At 40.9% G+C, this 21373-nt stretch overlaps 3 protein-coding genes across 3 annotated transcripts in view; 2 read left to right on the forward strand and 1 right to left on the reverse strand.

Annotated features, from left to right (window-relative positions):
• Window positions 1–2152: 2152 nt before the first annotated feature.
• psmc6 (proteasome 26S subunit, ATPase 6) lies at window positions 2153–10996 on the reverse strand. Its single transcript, XM_080047918.1, has 14 exons — window positions 10848–10996; window positions 10301–10380; window positions 9529–9568; window positions 8251–8303; window positions 7161–7228; window positions 6809–6923; window positions 6477–6564; window positions 5648–5709; window positions 5385–5508; window positions 4789–4850; window positions 4263–4383; window positions 4091–4171; window positions 2679–2750; window positions 2153–2586 (listed from the first exon to the last, which is right to left on the reverse strand). The coding sequence occupies exons 1-14, from the start codon at window positions 10930–10932 to the stop codon at window positions 2468–2470; spliced, it is 1170 nt and encodes a 389-aa protein (XP_079904044.1). The 5' UTR covers window positions 10933–10996; the 3' UTR covers window positions 2153–2467.
• Window positions 10997–11085: 89 nt separating this feature from the next.
• Window positions 11086–17911, forward strand: nus1 (NUS1 dehydrodolichyl diphosphate synthase subunit). The gene is made up of 5 exons (XM_080047919.1): window positions 11086–11645; window positions 12680–12799; window positions 13270–13422; window positions 14807–14906; window positions 17163–17911. Exons 1-5 carry the CDS (start codon window positions 11237–11239, stop codon window positions 17251–17253), a joined length of 873 nt encoding a protein of 290 aa, XP_079904045.1. The 5' UTR covers window positions 11086–11236; the 3' UTR covers window positions 17254–17911.
• A 1626-nt stretch (window positions 17912–19537) lies between these two features.
• Window positions 19538–21373, forward strand: part of slc35f1 (solute carrier family 35 member F1) — a gene marked incomplete at both ends in the record, with an annotated part of 9150 nt that continues 7314 nt past the window's right edge. The window contains one exon of the mRNA XM_080048215.1: window positions 19538–19638. Within this exon, the coding sequence (XP_079904341.1) occupies window positions 19538–19638 (101 nt within the window). The remainder of the gene's footprint in view (window positions 19639–21373) is intronic.

A 21373-nucleotide genomic window follows, 5' to 3' on the forward strand; every position in this document is an offset into this window, starting at 1 on the left:
GAAAAACTAACTTTAATCTGACGGTAAATTATGAACAGTGAAGAAGAATGAATTGCCCGCTGAGAATTGCACGCAGCTTAGTAAATACACCTCTGTCCAGTAAGGTTTTAACATGTAACCTTTTTACATTGTGAATGTCAAACATTTAATGAGAAGACCTAAGCTGAAATAATGGAGGATGTATTACTCTATAATAATAATAATGCACACAACCTTTAGACTCAGTAATTAACCAAATGTACAAATTTACTTAATTTGATCCATGTTGACAGAGCCATTTAATTCACATTTAAACACCTATTTTGGGGGAGGGGAGGTGCTCGTGGTAAGAGTGCAGGAAAACTGATTGCTTGTCATAATTCTGTTCATGAAAGGACAAAGTTCAATTAAATTCTTTGACACTATAAAATATAATTCACACCATCTCTACATTAAATAAAAAAGGACGTTAACCAATTTAAATCGAAATTAATGGCTTGCAGAACACCAAATTTAAATTTGAAAAAGATTTAATAATTGTTCAGGTATTAGATTGTCCACAAGCTACATTTTTTTCAATAAGTAACTAGTAGCATACAGACAATAGTTAATGATTTCGAGTCTTATTAAAAAGAAATGTCGCTCATGTGTTCACACGTCATTTCTGTCGCGGCGCTGGAACTGCCAGCCCTACCGCCACTGATTTGGCATTGGGCCGCGGATATTTAATACAATATGAAAATAAGAGAAGAATCGATAATGCCAAAGCTGTCACATGTTTTTACTTGTTTTTTATGCTAGACAGGGCGTGTGTACCAGAGAGAGAGAAAAATATAGAACTACTGCAACGATGTTACATGTGGTTAATAGTAGTGCTGTCAAGCGATTAAAATATTTAATCGCGATTAATCGCATTAATGTCATAGTTAACTCGCGATTAATCGCGATTAATCGCATTTTTATTTATTCTAGCCTGAATGTCCCTTGACTTCTTTTTGTCCCATTATATTTTCTCATTTTAATGCTCTTATCACACCCATTCTAATTATGATATTTAAGAAGAAATACACTGAATTACAATGATACAATATTTCTTCTAAAATATCATAATTTGCAATTCAGTGCAAATAACAATAGCCTATTGACCCCCCCCCCCCCCCCCTGCACCCTACCCCTTGAACAGCATTCACAAACATATTGGAACTTCTTTTTTTATTTAAAAACCAAACCATAAAACAACATAGGGTATATAAAACAAATTAGTATTAAGGCTACATTAGACTGGTTGCTGCCTAAATGTTTTGGGAGTCTTTCATCCACAACTTATTTCAGACTGTGTTGAGTGGACACACAGGTGGTTGCCATGGCGCTGCTGCAGCCGAGGCTTCAGTCTCCCTTCGTAGCGAAAATTAAAGTGAAAATGAATGACTGGTGGCTGCCACTAACATTCATGGAAGTTTTGGTGTGCGCGCAGGGTTATAAGTTAGACTTCTGCAAATGAAAAGCTTTCTTTTCTGTTCTTTTCCGTGTAGACTCAGAGCATGGGTCTCAGAGTCACACACGGAAGACTAGTGACGGTCGCGTAACTGAGCTAGGAAGTGCTAGGTTCCGGTTTCTGCTTCAAAATAAAAGTCAGAATTGACTTGACGTTTCGCCGTTTTGCCAGTTAAATGATTTTAATGTGAAATTACGCTGTAGGACATGTTCCGTTTGAATTGACAGTAACTTAACTGCGAGCCATATGTATAGTTTGTGGTGTTTCAGTTGTTAAAACATTACTAGTTGATTCAACAGCTTGTGAAAAAACCACAACGTCTCCTAGGACATGACGAGCGTTAATCGCGCGATAAAAAAATTGACGCCGTTAAAATGGGTTTGCGTTAACGCCGTTAATATCGCGTTTAACTGACAGCACTAGTTAATAGTAAATACGGGGTGCCCCATTTCAACTGTGCCCAAAATATCAACAACAAAAAAAAGAATATAGTTAAAGAAAAAATAAAACAATTGAGGCTTGATACGGTGTATATTTGTTATGTGTAAATCTTTGCCAAATCCTTTAAGATGTCATGGGACAACGGGCCCATGTTGACGCTCACAATTTGCAATGAAACAGGAAACTAAATGTCCATCCGACCCACTTGAAGGAAATAAAGGAATTCAGGACTAGTCATACATTGAAAAACACAGAACCTACTTTTAATAGTATATATTTCAGTACATGAAGTTATTTGAAGTGTTTTAAGTATTTTGTCTGGCATGCCTTTGATCCAGTATTAAACACTTCAGTGTGTCACACTAACAAGTGGAAAGAGGATTTACCATTACTCAGTGAAAGTCACTTTGTTGGCTATTGTGCAGGTTTTTCTGTTGCTCCCCATAAACATAAACAAACTGTTTAGTCTGGCCTTCGGGCAAAAAGCACAGCAAATTCAGGAAAAAAACGCAATTAGATATATGAGAAAAAGTACAATGACACAAGGAGGATTTATAAAGGCTTATAGTCCAGTTTGGACTCCAGCTTCTTAGAATCAGCCACCTTCCTCACAGCTTTCATGAAGTCTTCTTGAGTGACGTACTCGCGGTCAGCACGGATAGCAAACAGACCTGCAGACAAACACAGGGGTGTATCAATACAGCAGTACATGGACAATGTGACAATGAAACAATGATTATGAATGACAGTTTTAACGTCCAACCTGCTTCTGTGCACACGTTTCTCAAATCAGCTCCGTTGAAACCATCCGACAGCTTCACAATGGCTTCGTAATCTGAAAACAAGCACAGAGACCATCAGGTATTTCACTGTTTAGCGGACAAGGGTCTAAAGCTGCAAACACACCGCACTGGCCGCGCGGCGAGATTACATACAAAGTCAATGTACTAGCGCGTGGCCGCGCGTCCACCCAATAATCGGCGTCCAGCGGCGGGCGCTTGCGCAGTGCGTGAATCGGGAGCGCGGCAATTTGCGGCGCGTAGAAATTGTGTCATCGAAGGAGCGTGAATCGAAGGCTTGTGCGGCGAACGCGGCGCCGCGCCTCCACAGCCAATCAGCGTTGAGATTGCCCGGTGGTCTGCAAGACGAGGTGGGCGTGTGGAGTGAGGACATTGGGCTTCCAATACATTCTGCAAATATGTGTATTTTGCATCTGTTTAGCTGTTGGTTGTACTTTAGCCAAGGCAGCGCCGGTTAGCATAGTGAAACTCACCCAGCTGTGTGCTGTTCCTGAGGATAATATGAACCCAAAGTTGACGGCAGTGTCCGTGTGGAATTCCAATATAGTACAGCGAAGCACCGGTGTTGTCCTCCGTCAGCCGGCACACTTTCACTTTCAGGTAGGCTGATGTCTGCCTTTATTTTTGCAGCTGAGCACACACTGCTGTTGTTATTGTGTTTAGTATGTTGCTGAATTACTATTAATAGCCTATTTTCGATCGGGGTGCGTGTTCAGGCTGTTTTAATGATATTTGTGACATGACTGCCGCTGTACACAGTGTACCTACATCTGTATTTTTTGGCACAGCTGGACCATGTTGTTGTTGTTGTTGCACCGTAAGTGTGACGGGTCTGATCTCGGCGTCGGCGTCAGGAATATATGGCCCAATATGATCAAGCGGCGAGCCTCTTGCGGTCACGCGGCCAACCGCCGCCTTCGATGTGGCGGGCGGCGGCGGCGACTAATATGGCCCAATATGACCAAGCGGCGAGCCTCCTGCGTTCACGCGGCCAACCGCCGCAGGCGGCCAGTGCAGTGTGTTCCCGGCTTAACCCTTCACCTTCTCACTACTAGTTAGTTATAATGGTGGGATTACAGACTCTCTTTGACTTCCACTGTTACTGTGTATTTAGTTTGATCAATCTGTTTTGTACTTTCTCAAAGAGTCACTCTCAAACAAGGAGGAATAATAAAGAATGCTGTGTGAGTGAGTGAGTGAGTGAGTGAGTGAGTGAGTGAGTGAGTGAGTGAGTGAGTGAGTGAGTGAGTGAGTGAGTGAGTGAGTGAGTGAGTGAGTGAGTGAGTGAGTGAGTGAGTGAGTGGGCAGCATGTTGTGCTTAGAGGAGCATAATGAGAGCGAGCAGAGGAGGATGCTATGGAGAGCTTTTACTGACCTATCTCTCCATGCTTGGTGATGGGACTGGAGTGGATCTTGAGAATGTCCAGACGAGCCTGTTCATTGGGCAGTTCGATGTCTGGACAACAGAAAGAGTTTGTTTATAGATTAGCATTAGATTAGCTGTGTGCTAGGCTAACCAAGCTGAGAGACAGGAGAGGAGAACTCACGGATCTTGCGGTCCAGTCGGCCGGGCCTGAGGAGGGCCGGGTCCAGGGTGTCCGGTCTGTTGGTGGCCATGATCATCTTGACTCTGTGCAGTGTGTCAAAGCCATCCATCTGGTTCAGAAGCTGACAGGGACACACAAAAAAGGCTCAATCAATCTCTCAGTTTATTCCCATAGCCACTGTCCTGACTTTAATAGATGCATGCACTTGAAGCCAAAATGAGAAATGTGTTAGAATATTGTATACATACTGATTTGCAGTTATACATTTACCGTTACGTGATTTTAACTGATCCAAGTTCACACTGCAGATGCCCTAATGTGTAGTGTGCTACAGGGCTTGCACTCCCTCTTTGAATATAAATGTGAATCCTTGTACAACTATAGGAATGTGGTTTAAGCGTGTTAGTCTGCTCTCTCATGTTTGTATTAATCTTTTTCTTCAGTAACAATACACGTGATTTGGAGCGTATTTGTATCCGATTGTTTTTTGAATATTTCCATCCGAACTGAGTCTAGACAGCCTTACCTCCATTAGGGTTCTCTGGATCTCTCTGTCAGCAGACGTTCCCTCAGAGAAACGTCGGCCGCCTGCGGTAAACAACACAAACGTTACAGTAGGAATCCATAGCACAGCGGAAGGTCCTATTTGAATTGATTTGAAGGTCTTCGATTGCAATCTAAAAAAAAAACTTATCAGTACAGGTTGGACTGTAATTTCCTTATTCTAGTGTATATTCACTTTGTATTTACTTCTATTTATTGTAAAATCCTAACCCTTATTGTGCATTTTAAAATGCTTATTGTTAGCTGTTTTTCTGATGTACGTGACTTTGCTGTGTGCAACACCAATTTCCTTATGAGATTAATACTCTCACTCACTCAAGTTGTTAATTATTTGTCATGGAGTCTAAATGGATCCTTGGGCTCGGATATTCAAATTGGATTAAGAAAAAAGCCACTGGAATGGCACGTCTTTATATAGGCCGATTTGTACTAATCGAGGAGTAAGCCAAAGCTAATTGAAGTGTCTGATATGTAAAGCTTTCACTTTATATTGAAGCAGTCGAATAAGCAAGCGAACATCAAACGTAAACTAAAGAAAGGTAAAGCAGATTCACTCACCAATGGCATCAATCTCATCCATGAAGATGATACATGGCTGGTGGTCCCTGGCATAGTTAAACATCTCTCTGATCAGCCTGGCACTCTCACCAATGTACTTGTCCACAATGGAGCTGGACACCACCTGCAGAGCACACATGTTAAGTTAAAGTTTGTGTCTGATGAAACTAGCTCATTGTTATTGACTGTGCAGCCCAGCAGGGACACCAGGTAACAGGTTAACACACACACACACACAGACTGAATTTGACACTCAAACGCACCTTGAGGAAGTTACAGTCCAGCTGACTGGCCACTGCTCTGGCAAGAAGAGTCTTCCCAGTGCCTGTTAGAGAAGGAACCTCTCATTAATACCACATGAACTCATTCAAAAAACAAACGACCTCACTGCGATATGCAATTTACCAAATATTTTATCAACATTACATGGATTTACATAAAGCGATAGGCCAGGCCACTCCTTCCAAAATATAAGCTACACCGTGATATAATACCGACACTATCCCCCATCCCTAGCCCTTTTCCATTGAGGCAATGTGAGGGCCGGTGTGGAGCCAGAACCACTTATTTTCCTTTCAACAGCAAAATAACAGGCTCTCAAACTGTTTTTTGGTCCACCAGTGGCTGCAGTTGGTTCAGCTTGTTGCACAGTGAAAACACACCCTGCGTATCAATCCCCATATTACTATTTAGTATGCCAGAAAAAGATTTAGGATGTCCCAATACATACACATCAATTGTAGTATGCTGAAAATACATAAATGCCCCACTAACTCCAATAGCATTTTGCAGTATTCGTCTTTATTCTTGACATTTCTCGACATAATGAAAAAAAATCTGCCTTATCTGATTTGTTTCTCTCTCCTGTGGCCCTAAAACTCTTCTCTACTTTAGTATGTAGTGTAGTAAAAAGAAAAAGTATGTGAATTGGAACGCAGGGCATGTTAAAAAGATCAAACCGGCCCCTTCCGCCTCATCTAGTATCCAGTAAATCCACGGATTAAATAAAAGAGACAACAAAACAATGTGCATGAAAAGACAGAGGCAGCCATATTGAGAAATGTAGGAAACTTTCCCAGTTGAACCACTAACCTGGAGGCCCGTAGAGCAGGCAGCCTTTAGGGGGGATGATCCCCACTCTCAGGAAGAGCTCAGGGTTGGTCAGAGGAAGCTCAATCACCTGCCACAAAATAACAGCAACATTATTTGGACTTAATAGGAAAATAAATATCAAAAAAAATCAATATCTATCATCCAATCAAACCCCAGCACACAAATGTCCTCCCTTTAAAATCACACGTGAGCCTCTGTTTAAGCACAACACACATACTGCTAGTGATGCAAATACATTTATCAGAATGTAAAAATGAAAAAGTCTGTAATGTTGAATGGATGATTGACTTTTTGAGGCTTAAGGTTTTTACCTCTCTCAGCTCACGGATCTGTTCAGACAAGCCTCCGATCTCAGAGTAGGAGACGCTGCCAGGGTCTTCATGGGACATGTTGTACACAAGAGGGTCTACCTCTCTGGGCAGGTACCTTGAAGAAAAAAATGACATCAAAAAAATGTATCAGGCGCACACACACCAACCTGGCTCTTTATTCAACCACTATGCAATTCCATCTTTGACGCACATTTTATAACTTGACACACAATTCACACAAAGAGCAGTAACACCGTTGCCCATAAGAGTGTTGAGAGCTCATCTCGGACATAAGGCATGATGCTTGAATCCCTGTCAAACCCATTGTAAGTGATGATTCCATCCAACCTACCTCATGATAGTGAGTGTAGTCATGTCTAGAGCCACTCGGGTGCCTGGCTTCAGCTGAGACTTGTCCAACTGGGATTGAAAAATGTTAAGAGTTCACATTCTAAAACACCAAGGTGAACATGTGCAGAGAATACATGCTGTCAACTTTAGAACTTTGTTTTTAAGTTATTAACCAAATTGATGCAAAATCATATTAGGATTCCAAATTGCCTGAAGGACTCCCACTCGTTGATTTACAAAAATGTCCACAAAACATCAGACAGTCAGACATAGAAACAAATATGATGGTATAGACACAGTATTACAACATATCTGATGGTCAACTAATTGTATTGTCTTACAGTACAGAAGAGTGCTCCACTGATATAGCATTGCACTCCAATAAAAATATAAAACTCATGATGAACAATATAAATACTTTTCTTTTTTTTTTAAAGGATCAGAATCAATGCAGCAGAAGCAGAGATATCTTTTATATTATTACACGGCATAGATTCATGCCGTGTTCCCATTGGTCAATCAAGGCATTCTACGGGCAATTATTTCCCCATAATACCCGCCGTTAATGATAATTCTTATTCTTACCTGCTGTGCATCTAGCTACAGTTCACCTTGTCTGTCTTTATTTCTCAAGTGACCCGTTCGCTATACCTTATCCCTTACTTCTTCCAATGCATTTGTGCCTCCTTGTTGAAACTTTCTGTCTAGACGAGTTAAGCAGGTAAGCTACCCTCTTTCTAACACATATTGCATATTAAAAAACCTCATATGTGACTCAATTCAAATTAGATTTTTACTTTTGGCAGCTTAACTTTAAAGCCAGTCTATTACTTTCACCTAATCTGTCTATCTCAGGTGATTCTAATGTTCAGCACGGCTTGTGAGTTTCTGAACCCTTGGCTCACAACAATAATATACAAATATTGTTATCAATATATTAATTTTTGTAGGACAAATGTCTTTCAGTGATTAAAAACAGAACAAAATATGTCAAACTCAAATCAATCACAACAACAATTGACCTGATCATTTATATTGCCCATAAGGGTGTGTCATGGATCACAAACTCCTATAAACTACAGAATGCTTACCTGTCTGCGGCATCCAACCACATATCTAGGGCCATTGGTAGCCTTGACAATGACTGCAATTAAAACAAGAAACACATAGGCATCACATATTAGAGCTAAACACCGTTTAACATGTATAACAATCACAAAGTGGCTTTCTATAGATGAATGCACAGCTCAAAATGTGATAAGAGACCGTGATTGACAATGACCCTGTGACTGATGGCCATATGTGTCTGCATCTGGTTGTTAACCTGAGTGAACTGAATACCAACTCAGTTCAGTGTAAAGGTTCTACATCTCGACAGCTTTCCCAATCTTTTAATGCTCCTGTCTCAACTTTTTTTTTTAAACGTGTTGCAACAACTTTTAAATAGTATACTTGTGTATATTTGTTATTTTATATGTTTTTCACTCTGCTTTAAGGTTCATCACAGGAGATGCTTATGACACACACCATTGTCTTTTATATGAAAAGGTTGGGTGGTACTCCCTTAAAGAGAGACGTGATGCACATTGGCATATTTTTATTTACAAAGCCTTGACCGGGAAGCTTCCTCGTTATTTAACAGAAATGTTGCAAATTTCAGATGGGCTTTATCAGACCCGCTCCACTGACATGCTCATGCTTTATGTCCCACAAGCCCGGTCTGAGCTGGGAAAGACAGCTTTTAGCTTCAGTGCCCCCGACTCCTGGAACAACTTACAGCAACAAATTAAACTAAATACCTTCATATCCTTTAATCAATTTAAACAAACTATCCTAAATCTGCCAAACTCTACCTGTAACTGATTTAATTAGGCTATATTGTACTTTCACCCATTTAATTTCATTTTAATTGCTGCCACTCTTCACCACTATGTAAATGTTTCAATTGTTTTTTTTGTTTTTTGTTTTTTTCTTCTCTTCACCTGTTGTTGTGTATTTGATGTATTTGCGTTGAAAATTGTGTATGCATTGTTGTTTTTCCTTGGAATTTGTTTGAACTCGACACCATTGAAAATGAGGGTCACTCCTCAATTGGTCTCTCGAGGATAAATAAAAGTTAAATGAAAAAATTAAATGAAATATTTACAGAAAACAAGTCAAGTTTATCAGTTTAAACAAATACATATGATGTATTTGTACTGTTATTTATCGAAGACATGTCGAAAAGCGTTAGAAAATGAGCACATTCTGTTTTAGTCACATTTTACATAACGACCCAACTTCTTCGGAATTGGGACGTTCAGAAAAGGACTGAAGCATGGATGGCCCATCATGCAGTCAAGTTAAGAGATATATGCCAATAGACTTACATTTCTCCTCCGTCAACTGTTTGAGCACTTCTCCAACAATCTGCAGGGAAACAGGCAAAGATGGAGTTAGAAAAACAGAATAAAAAAAACATCCCTCTCCTGTTTCTCCCCCTATGAGCTCCACCCACTGTCTATCTGTGGACCCACTCACACAAATCTAAGCTCTACTTTAGGCTGGATTATAGAGAAAACTACAAGCAAAAAGTCTCACTAGGCTACCTCCAAGTGTCACGGGCCAGCTGATGCTCATGAAGAACCAAGGAACAGCACACACACTTTTGTTTAGTTATTCGTTTGATTGATTTATTCTTTTGAGTTTTTCATGTACTTAAAAACCAGCACTAACTTTGTTTGTTTTTTCAAGATGTTGTTGAGTGTGCTGTGATTTAAACACAACGAAAACAGTTTTTCTATTCTTACTCTCTTTTACAATACTTGACTAAATTAGATATGGAATAACCTATTTTATGTTAACTAAAAACGGTTAAAGCTGAAAATGTAATGTTGTTTATACGTTTTTTTTTCTTTTCTTTAGTCTGTATTGTATTGGTTCATTCCATACAATTTATAATATTGATTCAAGTAATAATATAAATTTGTATAAATAAATAGAGAAAGAAACGTTCCAGTCACAAATGACAGTTTAATGGCTATATTCTACATATGGCAAGAATAAAGGACGGTTGGTTACTTTTTTTAATAAAAAAATATAAAACAATCCTTCCCAGCATAGATAGCCTTATAGTTTGACCAACGCAAAGCTAATGCTTACCTGACCAACACTTTGTAGAGCCTTCAGGTCATTTTCGGATTTCTCGTACTGTTTGGTTTGTTCTCTCAGCTGTTCTCGCACTAGAAAACAAAGAGGGATCATTAGCATATGACTGTTATAAACATATAGTCAAGGAACGTTTTCTAAAGTTAAGGTTGTACATGTTGGGTAACGTTCACGTTAGCTATTCAGAGTTAGCTTGAGTTAAGGTAAGCTCTTGTTGACATACGAAAAAAGAAAACGTAGTGTGGAAATCAAAGCAAATGCTACACTGGCTAATGCTGACATTTACAAGTTATTAAGACATCTAACTGTTTCATAACACTGATGTTCCAATAGTTGTCCAATACTACTACTAAGCTAAATAGCACTGCTAGCGTGAACCGCTTTACTTCCATTCATTTCTACGTCAATGCTAACTGCATGACAAAGCAGTAGGTAGCTGACCAGCTAACGGATGCTGGCTATCTAATAACTTGTTTTTAATTCAAACAAATTATGTGTATTTCTGCCACAACAGAAAGGCCAACATTCATTTCTATCTTACATTCTTTTAATCGCCCGTCAATTTCTTTATGTTCGAGTAATTTTTTCCTGTAGTCCTGAAGCGCTTTATCTCTGGTGTCCGCCATGATACCCCACTGAATGCTGGGAAACTGTAGTGTCACTTTTGGCTTGTTTGCGATGGCTCGCGTCGAAAGTAGCCGAGAGTAGCCGAGTGCAGTCGGAGCAGGCAGTTAACGTAACAATGTATTTCGTCACTCTTATCTTGTCCAATAGCCGTGCTACGTTTGTCACGCTGGGGTTCGGGTTCACAGGTCAGGGGTTGCCAAGGAAAAGGAACATGTCGACAGTAGGCAGACAGCGCTGACACATTTATCAGGCAGATATTCTGACCACTGTCTTTAGACTCTAGTTCTAAAAATAAGGACACTAATGGGGCGGCTGTACGGCTTCTTATGGCGGCTCCTGCTGATAATGGTCCATGTCAACAGAGCAGTGGTCTTCTGGCTCCGTGTCCGGCTGCGGAGCTGGAAGGTTCGGCTATGGGAGCGGGCGACGGCTGCTCTGCTGCTGCCTCTAGCCCTCGCTGGCTTCCCGGACAATCCCAACAAATTAAATCATAACCCCGATGCTAATGCTAACGCTAATCCGCTCACTGGAAACCGCGGCGGGTCCAGTCGCCGGTCCCGGTGGCTGTCTGACGGCAGGGCTCTGGAGAAGCTGCCTGTCCACATCGGCCTGCTGGTATCCGAAGAAGAGCCCAGCTATGCGGACATAGCAAACCTGGTAGTGTGGTGTATGGCTGTCGGCATATCTTATGTCAGCGTGTATGATTCTCACGGTAAACATTTTCCACTTGATCTAGCTATTATACAACCAAGGAGGATGATCTCTAAATGTGATGTTTTTTTGCACTGGCTCTTCCTGTTTTTCCTGCTGCTAACCAAACCACTGATTTCCCCACCTCGGCCTCGATCACTTCAAATGTAGTGGATGAAACTTAAAGATCACACTTTGAAAAAGTGTTCCTCCATTATTAATTCAAACATTCCTGCCTTTTTTGTTGAATAAAGCCAGCATTTTATGACAGTCACTGTGTGTCACTGTCCTCATGTCTGTCTACATGTGTGTTTAAAACTCAATTCTGCCCTCTGAAATAAATACGTTCTTCTTCTTAACTTCATCTTATTCCAAAATGGATAAGTTGTACATGTCCCCTTTCACTGAACCACCTCTACATTACAGTGTATAATAAGACTATTCTCTAAACTACACTATTATTTTCTTATCATTTGTGGGCACCTTTTTGTGTTTGATTTAGTTTGATACTTCGATTGGACTTTGTATAATGTTTCATAACTCTGACCATTATTGAAAAAGATAATAATAATTTTAAGATAAGATAAAGATTTTCCTCCTGTGGTCTAGTGCAGTAATGTCATGTGACTGTAGAGGCTCCGCTGGTTTGTTCCACACAGTGATGCACCCACTATAATTACTAGAACTAATTTTTCCAGTCTCGGAGGAATGCAGTCAAATGAGATGAAAGTGCGTGTAGGCCTAGCCCGTTGTTCATTTGGCTCTCAATGGTTTTACTGGTGAAATATGAGTGTGACCGATTACAGCCGCTTCCAAAGGCTCAGAGTTTTTTAATGTGAGGCTCAAATGGTGCTCAATTTTCACTCTGAGCATAGTACCTATCCTGTTTGTATGCATGCTTCCCACCTTTAGAGTGGGAAACCAAATACTGTTGTCATCTTCCACCTGTAACTTTCTACTCCAGCATCTCAGTGAAATCAATGAAAATCAATTTGTTTCTGCTATTCTGTATTGATTATTAAAATACTAATCATCCTCTTCTGTCACTTGTCTTAGGTATTTTCCGTAAGAACACCCGTATGCTTGAGGAGATCGTGAGACAACAGCAGGACTTGCTCGGTGTAGACGGATCCAAATACAATGTGGAATTCCTGAGCAGTGGCAGTGACAAACATGGTGAGGACTAAGCACGGTTAGCTTTCTTTACTGTCAGCTGTCTACATTGAACTGATAGATTGAATGGCATGCAAAGTAGAAACCTGGTGTACCATAATAAGGCTTGAGTATCAGGGAAAACTTATTTCCCAGCCCTCAATTATATGATCGATTTTCCAGCAAAGTGAGTGGCTGCTGGCTACATTTATCATTTAATTCATTAATCGTAATAAATTTTTTTACATTATAATTGATTTATTTTTTGCTCACAGAATCTCAAACTAGATTGTGTTGTGTACCTTAGCAATCTACTGTATATGTAAGGCAGGTATTTACTTTGGACACTGCATTCCTAACTTATGTTCCCAAATTCTGTCTGTCTGTCTGTCTGTCTGTCTGTCTGTCTGTCTGTCTGTCTGTCTGTCTGTCTGTCTGTCTGTCTGTCTGTCTGTCTGTCTGTCTGTCTATCTGTGTATATCTGTGTGTGTCAGTGGTGTCGTGTAGACCCACAGTAAAGCTGTTGTGTCCAGAGGATGGGAAGCAGAGCATAGTGGAGGCGGCACAGCAGCTCTGTCGCTCTGTGGAGAACAAAGAGAGGAGTTTCAAAGACATTAGTGTCTCCATGCTGGACATACTGCTCAGAGGTAACACTTTCATTCCTGTTTGTGTGTGTGTGTGATATAGTAGCACTATTGTCAACTCAAAAATAGAAAAAACAAAGGAATTAGTCATAGATTTTAGGAAAGTGAAGGGGGAGCCTGAACCGAGTGTTATCCATGGGGAGGAAGTCCAACTTGTAGACACCTACAAATATCTAGGCACAGTATTTGATAACCATCTTAAATTTCATGCAAATACTGAGGTCATTGTGAAAAAGGGACAACAAAGAGTTCACTTGTTGAGAATGCTCAACTCTTTCAGTGTCTTTTTATCAGTCTTTCATTGAGAGTCTTTTACCTTTTTCATTTACATGCTGGTTTAACTGTCTGTCAGTGAAGGACCAGAACAGTTTAAATAACATTGTAAAGATCTGTTCAAAGATCACTGGAATCCAGCTGAAGAGCATACGTTCATTGTGGAACAAACATGCCGTCCAGAAAGCCAAATGCATTATGAGTCAGCCTGACCATGTCCTCAGTGAGGAATTCATACTATTGCCCTCCGGGCGGTGCTATCTTTCAATCAGGGCAAGAACAGTGAGGTACTCACACTCTTTTATTCCTGCAGCCATCAGGTTACTGAATGATCACAAGAGTCAGGAGTAGGTGGAGAGCACCAGTGTAGCTGGGTGGTTGTTCTGACAGGTTGAGTTGAAATTAATGTGAGTTGAATTTGTGTGTTGGACTGCTGTTGTCTATTTATGTTATTTTCTACCTCGTACTGCTTTTTATAGTATTTATTCAAATGATTTTTTACTGCGAACTGGAACTGTAAACTAAATTGCCCTTCTTGGGATAAATAAAGCTTTTTCTGATTCTGATTCTGAAATAGTGTGTAGTTGAACAGGCGGATTTTCATGTGTTGTCATTGTTCACCCAGTGAATAAGATTGATGGCATCATCACATCTTATTTTCTTTATAGATGGCCCTTATCACAATTACTGTAATACAGTTAGTATGTGAGCACATGTGGTCAGCATCATCAGTCAGTGAGGAACTTTAGTCATTTCTCTCCTTATCTGACTACATAACTATGACATCATTTGTGATTAGCATTGGCCAAAAGGCTCTATAGCACATTACAAATGGCTCACTGTGGGTGTGTGCTATGGTGTTGACAACTCACAGATAAAAGCATGGACCATTAAAACTAACCCCGATTCACAAATACATGGCAAAATGTTGCACCAAAACCGGCTTACTTATCTGGACACAATGGTCATTATCTACACTCATATTACTAGAAACCACTCACTGTACTTAACCCCTCCTCATTAGCTCTATTTAAATGCAGTGTTCACATGTTTGATTTTGAAAGTGTGTACAGGTTTGTGCTATTGCTGAATGAGTTGTTTGCTTGTTTTTCAGAGTCAAAGAACATTCCGGACCCTGAGCTGGTGGTGAAGTTTGGCCCTGTGGAGAGCACACTGGGCTTCCTGCCATGGCACATCAGGCTGACTGAGTTCATGTAAGTTGTCTGTCTCTCTTTAGATATGTCCGTTAGATGGAACAATGCCTGAGGCTTTTGTACCCTTTTCCCACTGACCAAAAAAAATCCTGCGTGGATCCGGCTTTTTTATGTGGCGCAAAGGCCAATGATTCCCATGAAAAAGTATGCAAAAACCAACACCAACTCACCCGGTTCCATAGAGAGCATTCCTTTTGATTTAGGCGTTTGTATCAGTTTTTATGTCTGTGCGCGTCCTACAGCTGAAAGGCGTTCCGTGAGCGAAAGCTACTGCCATATAAACCTGACACCTTCCTGGTCATTTATTGTTTCATTATAATAACATATAGTCCAAATGACTAAAGAGTCTCTTTCTCATAAGAAGCACCTGGCGCCATATCGTTCAAATAAATTTGGACGCACTGTGATAAGGTGTGCTCACCACTGAGGGTGATTATTACCCATAGGCCTACACCAAAATCCAGAAATAACAATGGAAAAGTCATATATTACACTTATATACATACTATTACAAAGGAAAGTAGCCCACATCTGCATGTTTCATTATATATCCACTTCTCATACAATGCCTACTACATCTTTGTCCTTTCAGTGTTTCCCCCAGGTTCACACAGCAGCGCCGCTGCTATAAAAATCATTTGCATATCAATTTAGATTAAAAAAAAAAAATGTTTTGAGCATGCGAAGCCTGTGTCATATCCGCTTGTCGCCCACGCTCTCAACGGGTGGACACTCGCGCAGTTTACCGCTAGGAATATCTGCTGAAAGTTCTACAGCTCAGGATTTTAAGCCATGAATTGATGAACTGATGAACTTGCAATGAAAAATATGTCAGTTTTCTAAAGGGCTTTAAATAGGCCAATCTATGTGGCTAAATAGCATGCTAATATTGATGTTTGATTGTGTCAAGTGTCTAAGGATGAATTCTAATATTATCTGGTTATGTGTTATGTAGCTAACGTTAGCTAGCTGCTGGTAGCCCATCCCTTTTGTTTCCAGTGGTGGCTTTGCATTTCATTACCAATGCAAACTGTCATAAATAGTTTACAGCGGTGCTGGGTCATGATTCCTAAAGAAAATGATATTCCATAATAGCTTTCTCAATGAACCTGAATGTTGTCTTCTTCACAGAAAAAAAATAATTTCCACTAAATTGATTCTAGAAAAGGCACAGATCGGTGGATTTTTATCCACCAGAATGCAGGAAATTAAGTGTTCAATTAAAAAAAATTCTGGGGGGTGCCCCCATACCCCCACCTATAATTTGTACCCCCAAATGTTGAAACAAAACCTAGCCTATATGCCCTGTACGCAGGTTGCTTTACAATATATTCATAGGTATGTTGTTTTTACTTTTTGGATTAAAAAGAAGGCATGTCTGTAAACTACATGTCTGGCCCTTAGTGTGATTATCATATCGTAGAGTGGCCCTTTGTGAAAATGAGTTTGACACCCTTGGTCTAATTGATATTTCCTACATTCAAACGACATCAGTGCAGCACATATACTTATAGTCCAGGTTGTGGCCCAAATAAATGACGTTCATAGCTTGACTGCTGTGCGTTAAAGGGGTGATGAATGCAATTTTAATAAGAGAATAAATCCAGGCGAACCAAAACATCTCAAAAATAGCTTAGGGGCTAGGGTTAATGGGGTTAAACTTGTTTAAGAGTCAGCATCAATTATCCTATCTATAGTAATACACAAGACTCCTTGAATGGGATTTAAGTGCATATTTTCCTCTCAAAGTGCACCAGATTCATGCATTCAAATTTAAAGGGGACAAAAACTTTCGGCCAGGGGGGCGTGCCCCCAGACCCCCCTAGAGGGTTCGGGGGACCACACCACCGCTGCTGAAAAAAATCCTGCGGGAAACACTGCCTTTATAATACATTCAGAAGGCGCTCACGGGCTAGAGAGAGGGTTGGCTATAGTCAGTCTAAAACAAAGTCCCTAATGATCACTCTAAAAAGCAAAACTATAAAATAAAGCTCTCTCTCTCTTTCCTTGTTCAAAAAACCTGCGTTGTCTCGCTAATTTTGATGAGAAAAAAGGCTTAATACTAAATCGGGCCTCAATTTCTTAGTAAACTAACAGTCGATACAAGTTTTGAATCTGCATTGCCATTTTCAATATAACGAAAAGAGTGCTTGGTCATTTTTTTTCTCTCTCTCTGTGAATGTGTGTAGTTGTTGCATAGTTTGATATTTCCTCTAATGCTACGTGTGTGTGTGTGTCCTGCTTTTGTCCCCTCAGCTCCCTGCCTTCACACAGAGACGTCTCCTACGAGGAGCTGCTAGGGGCTCTGCAGAGGTACGGCCACTGTCAGCAGAGGCTGGGAGAGTGAAGTGTCAACACATTGGACACAACTATGGGACCCCCCCGTCCATGTCTCTCTCTCTCATGTCCCCCCTCTCTCTCACTACTCTCTGGGTCTGTCCCCCCCACAGAGAGACACAGCAGGAGACTTTTTGCCACATATCTCACCATACACCTCGCTCTTTGTCTGAACACAACAAACCATCTACTGGAACACGCTCTCCAAGCCCAGACTTAAAGTGACAACAACCTGAGACAAACAAGGACATGAGCAAAGGACATGTCTCCTTTTCCGTCCTATCAAACCCCCTGTCATTTTATGTTTGTTCTTAAGTCTCCAGCTGCTCTGTACTGCTGAATGCTTTAGACTAAAAAGGACTTGTCTCACACTCAGCAGATAGAGCAGGCGCTGTGCCCATCCCTGTGAGGCAGCCTGGGACATTACAGCTGCATTATAGGGGGAGACGATCGATAAACCAATCAGACATGTGTGGAACAGTGCGAAGCCGAGCCCATGGACACAGAATGGTTAATAATGTGTAAATATTAGTTGAGTTGTGTGTCTGTGTCTGTGTGGCCTCGCCAGCTTGCAGGAGTCATGTTAATGTGTAGTGTTGTATCAAGACACTTGCAGAGCTTTTGTTTAAGCTTCCTGATGAGACTGACTTCTGAAATAAAGAAATGTACAGTCAGCTTTCTGTGTGTGTCTGCTGCTGACAGCTTGTATAGACAACTAAGCAAAGGTTTAGTCATTCCAGGACCAAATCATCTGAACTCCCTCTTCTTATGAATTCATCTTTAAAGGTGTAGTATGTAACTGTGTGTGCGTCAGAGAAGTGAGCCATTTTCTAAGGTATATTCTCATTACTGAATATCCAACTTTCCTCACAGGAAAATGTGATGCCCTGGAGGAAGACTGTTTGAAGTTTGAAAGCTTCCTGAAAAGTTACTTTTTTCGCTGTTTAGGGCAGCAGGGCTCACAGTTTGGTTTACAAAGATTGTCTAGGTTAAGCGTTTGGTTCCAGGTGCCTCAAAATAATTTTGTTCATTCATGATAATATAATTATTCAATAATAAGAATTACATGTAAGAAAATATTTTTACCAAACTAACTGCAGGCTCTGCAAATGTAGACAAGTTCCCCCTCCTTTGAAACTGCATAGTGCACCTTTAACAAAGAGACTGAAGCAGGACCAGCCAGACAGCCACACAGTTGGTTAGGTCCGCTGATTACCAAACTTCTCATCTAACTTGTTAACCAATACATCACAGTTACCCAGCGTTCCAGATCGCATACTCTTTCTTTTTTCTATTCTACATACTAAATACGACGGTAAAAAGAATCTAGTTAGGATGCAGTAGGCATACTATTGGGACATACTTTTACTTATTTATTTCATCGTAACATTGTTTGTTACATGGACAGTACGCAATTTAAAAACAATTGTGCCAGAGTAAACAGGTAGGTCATTGGCATCTGTAGTCCCTGGTCAGCAGATATATCAGTACAGAATAAGTCAGACGGGTTTTCAACATTCAAAACATTATATAAAACAATAGTATTAATAAAAATAGTAACAACATTTAGTTATAGCCTATTATAAAATAAATAATGATACTAGCCTGATTTAAAAAACATTAATAACTAGGACACATTGTTTAGAGGCAGATGGCTAGGCAATGTAAATTAGTTTAAGCAGATCTAAGGGGGTAAACAACTGTTCAAGGCTTGTCTTCTTTGGTTTAGCTTTACTTGGAATGGATAAACCCAGATAGTCTAAACATTCTTAAAACACAGTGTCAGACTTGTGAACACTTATTTTATTTGTGGAAAAGCAATAAAGGGATATTTCACCGCTTCTTTCTTTTGGACCTGGACCTGGTCCTAAACCACTGTAGACCTATAGGCTTACTTACTACAAATCTGGACTAGATCATTTATTTGACAAATCTTTTGTATTTATAAATGGAATTCTAGGTTTCATTAATCTGAAACTATGTTTTAAAGAATGTTTAGAAATGCCAGAGAAAATGTGTGTAGGCCTAGTCCAAATGAAGCGCAGGATCGGTCGCTCAGCTTGTAAAGTAGCCTCCCTTACTGCAGAAAAGGAAGCTAACTCCACTCCAGCCTTGTGTCTTGGTGAAAGGACGCTACCTGGTGGACTAATCTGCTAGCTTCATGCTAAATGCACAACCAGTTTGTAGCATGTGAACTGCACTGGAGCTGTCTGTCTGTCTGTCTGTCTGCCACACCTCCTCTTCCACTGGCCCAGCTCCATCACTATGCGCTGATCAGTGTGTGGAACAATATGATGTCTGTGGTGTCCACTGTGGAGAGCAGAGGGCCGGGCAGCGCGGCGCACTGCAGCCCGCCGCAGAGCCTCTACCAGCGGCTCACTAAGCTGATGACCAGGTAAGATGAGCAGAGGTGAGCATCGTCATTTAACATTGTGTCCACGCACAGTGACAACCACATCAGCACCGAGCGCATTTCCCTTTGGTTTTTAATGCACGTTCAGTCTGCTGATGCAGGCGGTTATTTGTGCAACAGATGTCAACATCACACACACACGCACGCACACACACGCACGCACGCACACACACACACACACACACACACACAGCATCTTCCCTTTGAACATCAGTGCGTCCGCGACGCGCGTGCGGGAGGAGACCAGGAGGAGATAGCCTGCACAATGCGGTCCTGGAGCCGTCATATAGCTGCTACTCGCAAATACTCCCTCTGTATTTGTCTTTGACTCAAACATAGCCTAGTATGATTGTCCACTTTCTATCCCGCAATCGGCTGTTCTTTCAGTGTGTGTGTGTGTGTGTGTGTGTGTGTGTGTGTGTGTGTGTGTGTGTGTGTGTGTGTGTGTGCGTGTGCGTGTGCGTGTGCGTGTGTGTGTATGTGTGTGTCTGTGTGTGTGTGTGTGTGTGTGTGTGTGCGCGCGCGCGCGCGTGTGTGTGCATGGTGATGTTATTATATAGCTGTGCAACAGTCAGGGGAATGTTAGTAATAAAAAACCACTAACAATACATGGGCTCAAGTTGGTTTCCCTTTGGAAAAGCAAGACTTTTAGTCTAATATAAAAGTTGTGATCAAGGTGGCATTCTTAAATAAAAAAATAATTATTATTTAATTTTTTTTTTTTTTTTTTTTTTTACTATGAAAGAGCGAACGAGCCGTGCGAGCATGAGCCGACGTTCGGTGGAGGGAGAGAGGACACCACTTTCTATTTTGACATAGGCTACATATCAGTTTGTTAGCCAGTGAGCTAACCAAAGCTAATCCAAGTCAAGGAAGTGGAGAGGCTTCTGCACTGTGACAAATTCTACCAAGTAAAATTGTAAAAATGTTCATTGAGAAGGATTTTCTTTGTATGACTATAATTCTGCCTTTAAGATAAACCCAGAGCCGGCCCAAGCCTTCAGGGGGCCCTAAGCGAAATATGATTAGGGGGCCCCTCTCCAATGTTAGTGCTGCTGAAACTATAGATCTTTGTTAAATATCATTCACACACCTATGAAAATATTTGACAGGTGAGATTCAGACCCTCCTAGGGGGATCCGGGGGTATGCCCCCCCGGGAGATTTTTTTAACCTTTTGAAATGCATGAATCTGGTGCACTTTGAGAGGAAAATTAAGAGGCTAAATCTGAGAAATTGTGTGAACAAATAATTTGGAGACACTGGGTCAGATGAATTAGAAGCTATTGAAGAAGGACACATGGATTTTCCATAAAAATATTAATATAGTAAGGCGTCCCCCTCCCGGGCCGGGCCCAGCAGCAGACCCGGGTTCGATTCCCACCCGCGGTCGTTCTCTGCATGTCACTCCCCTCTCTGCCCCATTTCACCTCTGTCTCTCTGCACTATCAATAAAGCATAAAAATGCCCAAAAAATATCTTAAAAAAAATATATATATATTAATATAAAATAAAATATTATGGAGGGTCCTCTGGGTTGGGCTTGGAGCTCTTTTTCTTTTACGGGACATATTTCTCTGTAATATAGTGAATGCATTTAAATGCAGTGTGAGGAACTAAGCAGAAGAACTCTGTTGTCCAGCTACTGTATCTTTTTTTCCACAGACAAGGCTGAAATAGGCTATAGACTATACACAGTGCATGGGCAACTGAGGGCA

Source organism: Ammodytes marinus (genome assembly GCF_949987685.1).
Source record: "Ammodytes marinus genome assembly, chromosome: 19".
In the NCBI taxonomy this organism is placed as follows: Eukaryota; Metazoa; Chordata; class Actinopteri; order Uranoscopiformes; family Ammodytidae; genus Ammodytes; species Ammodytes marinus.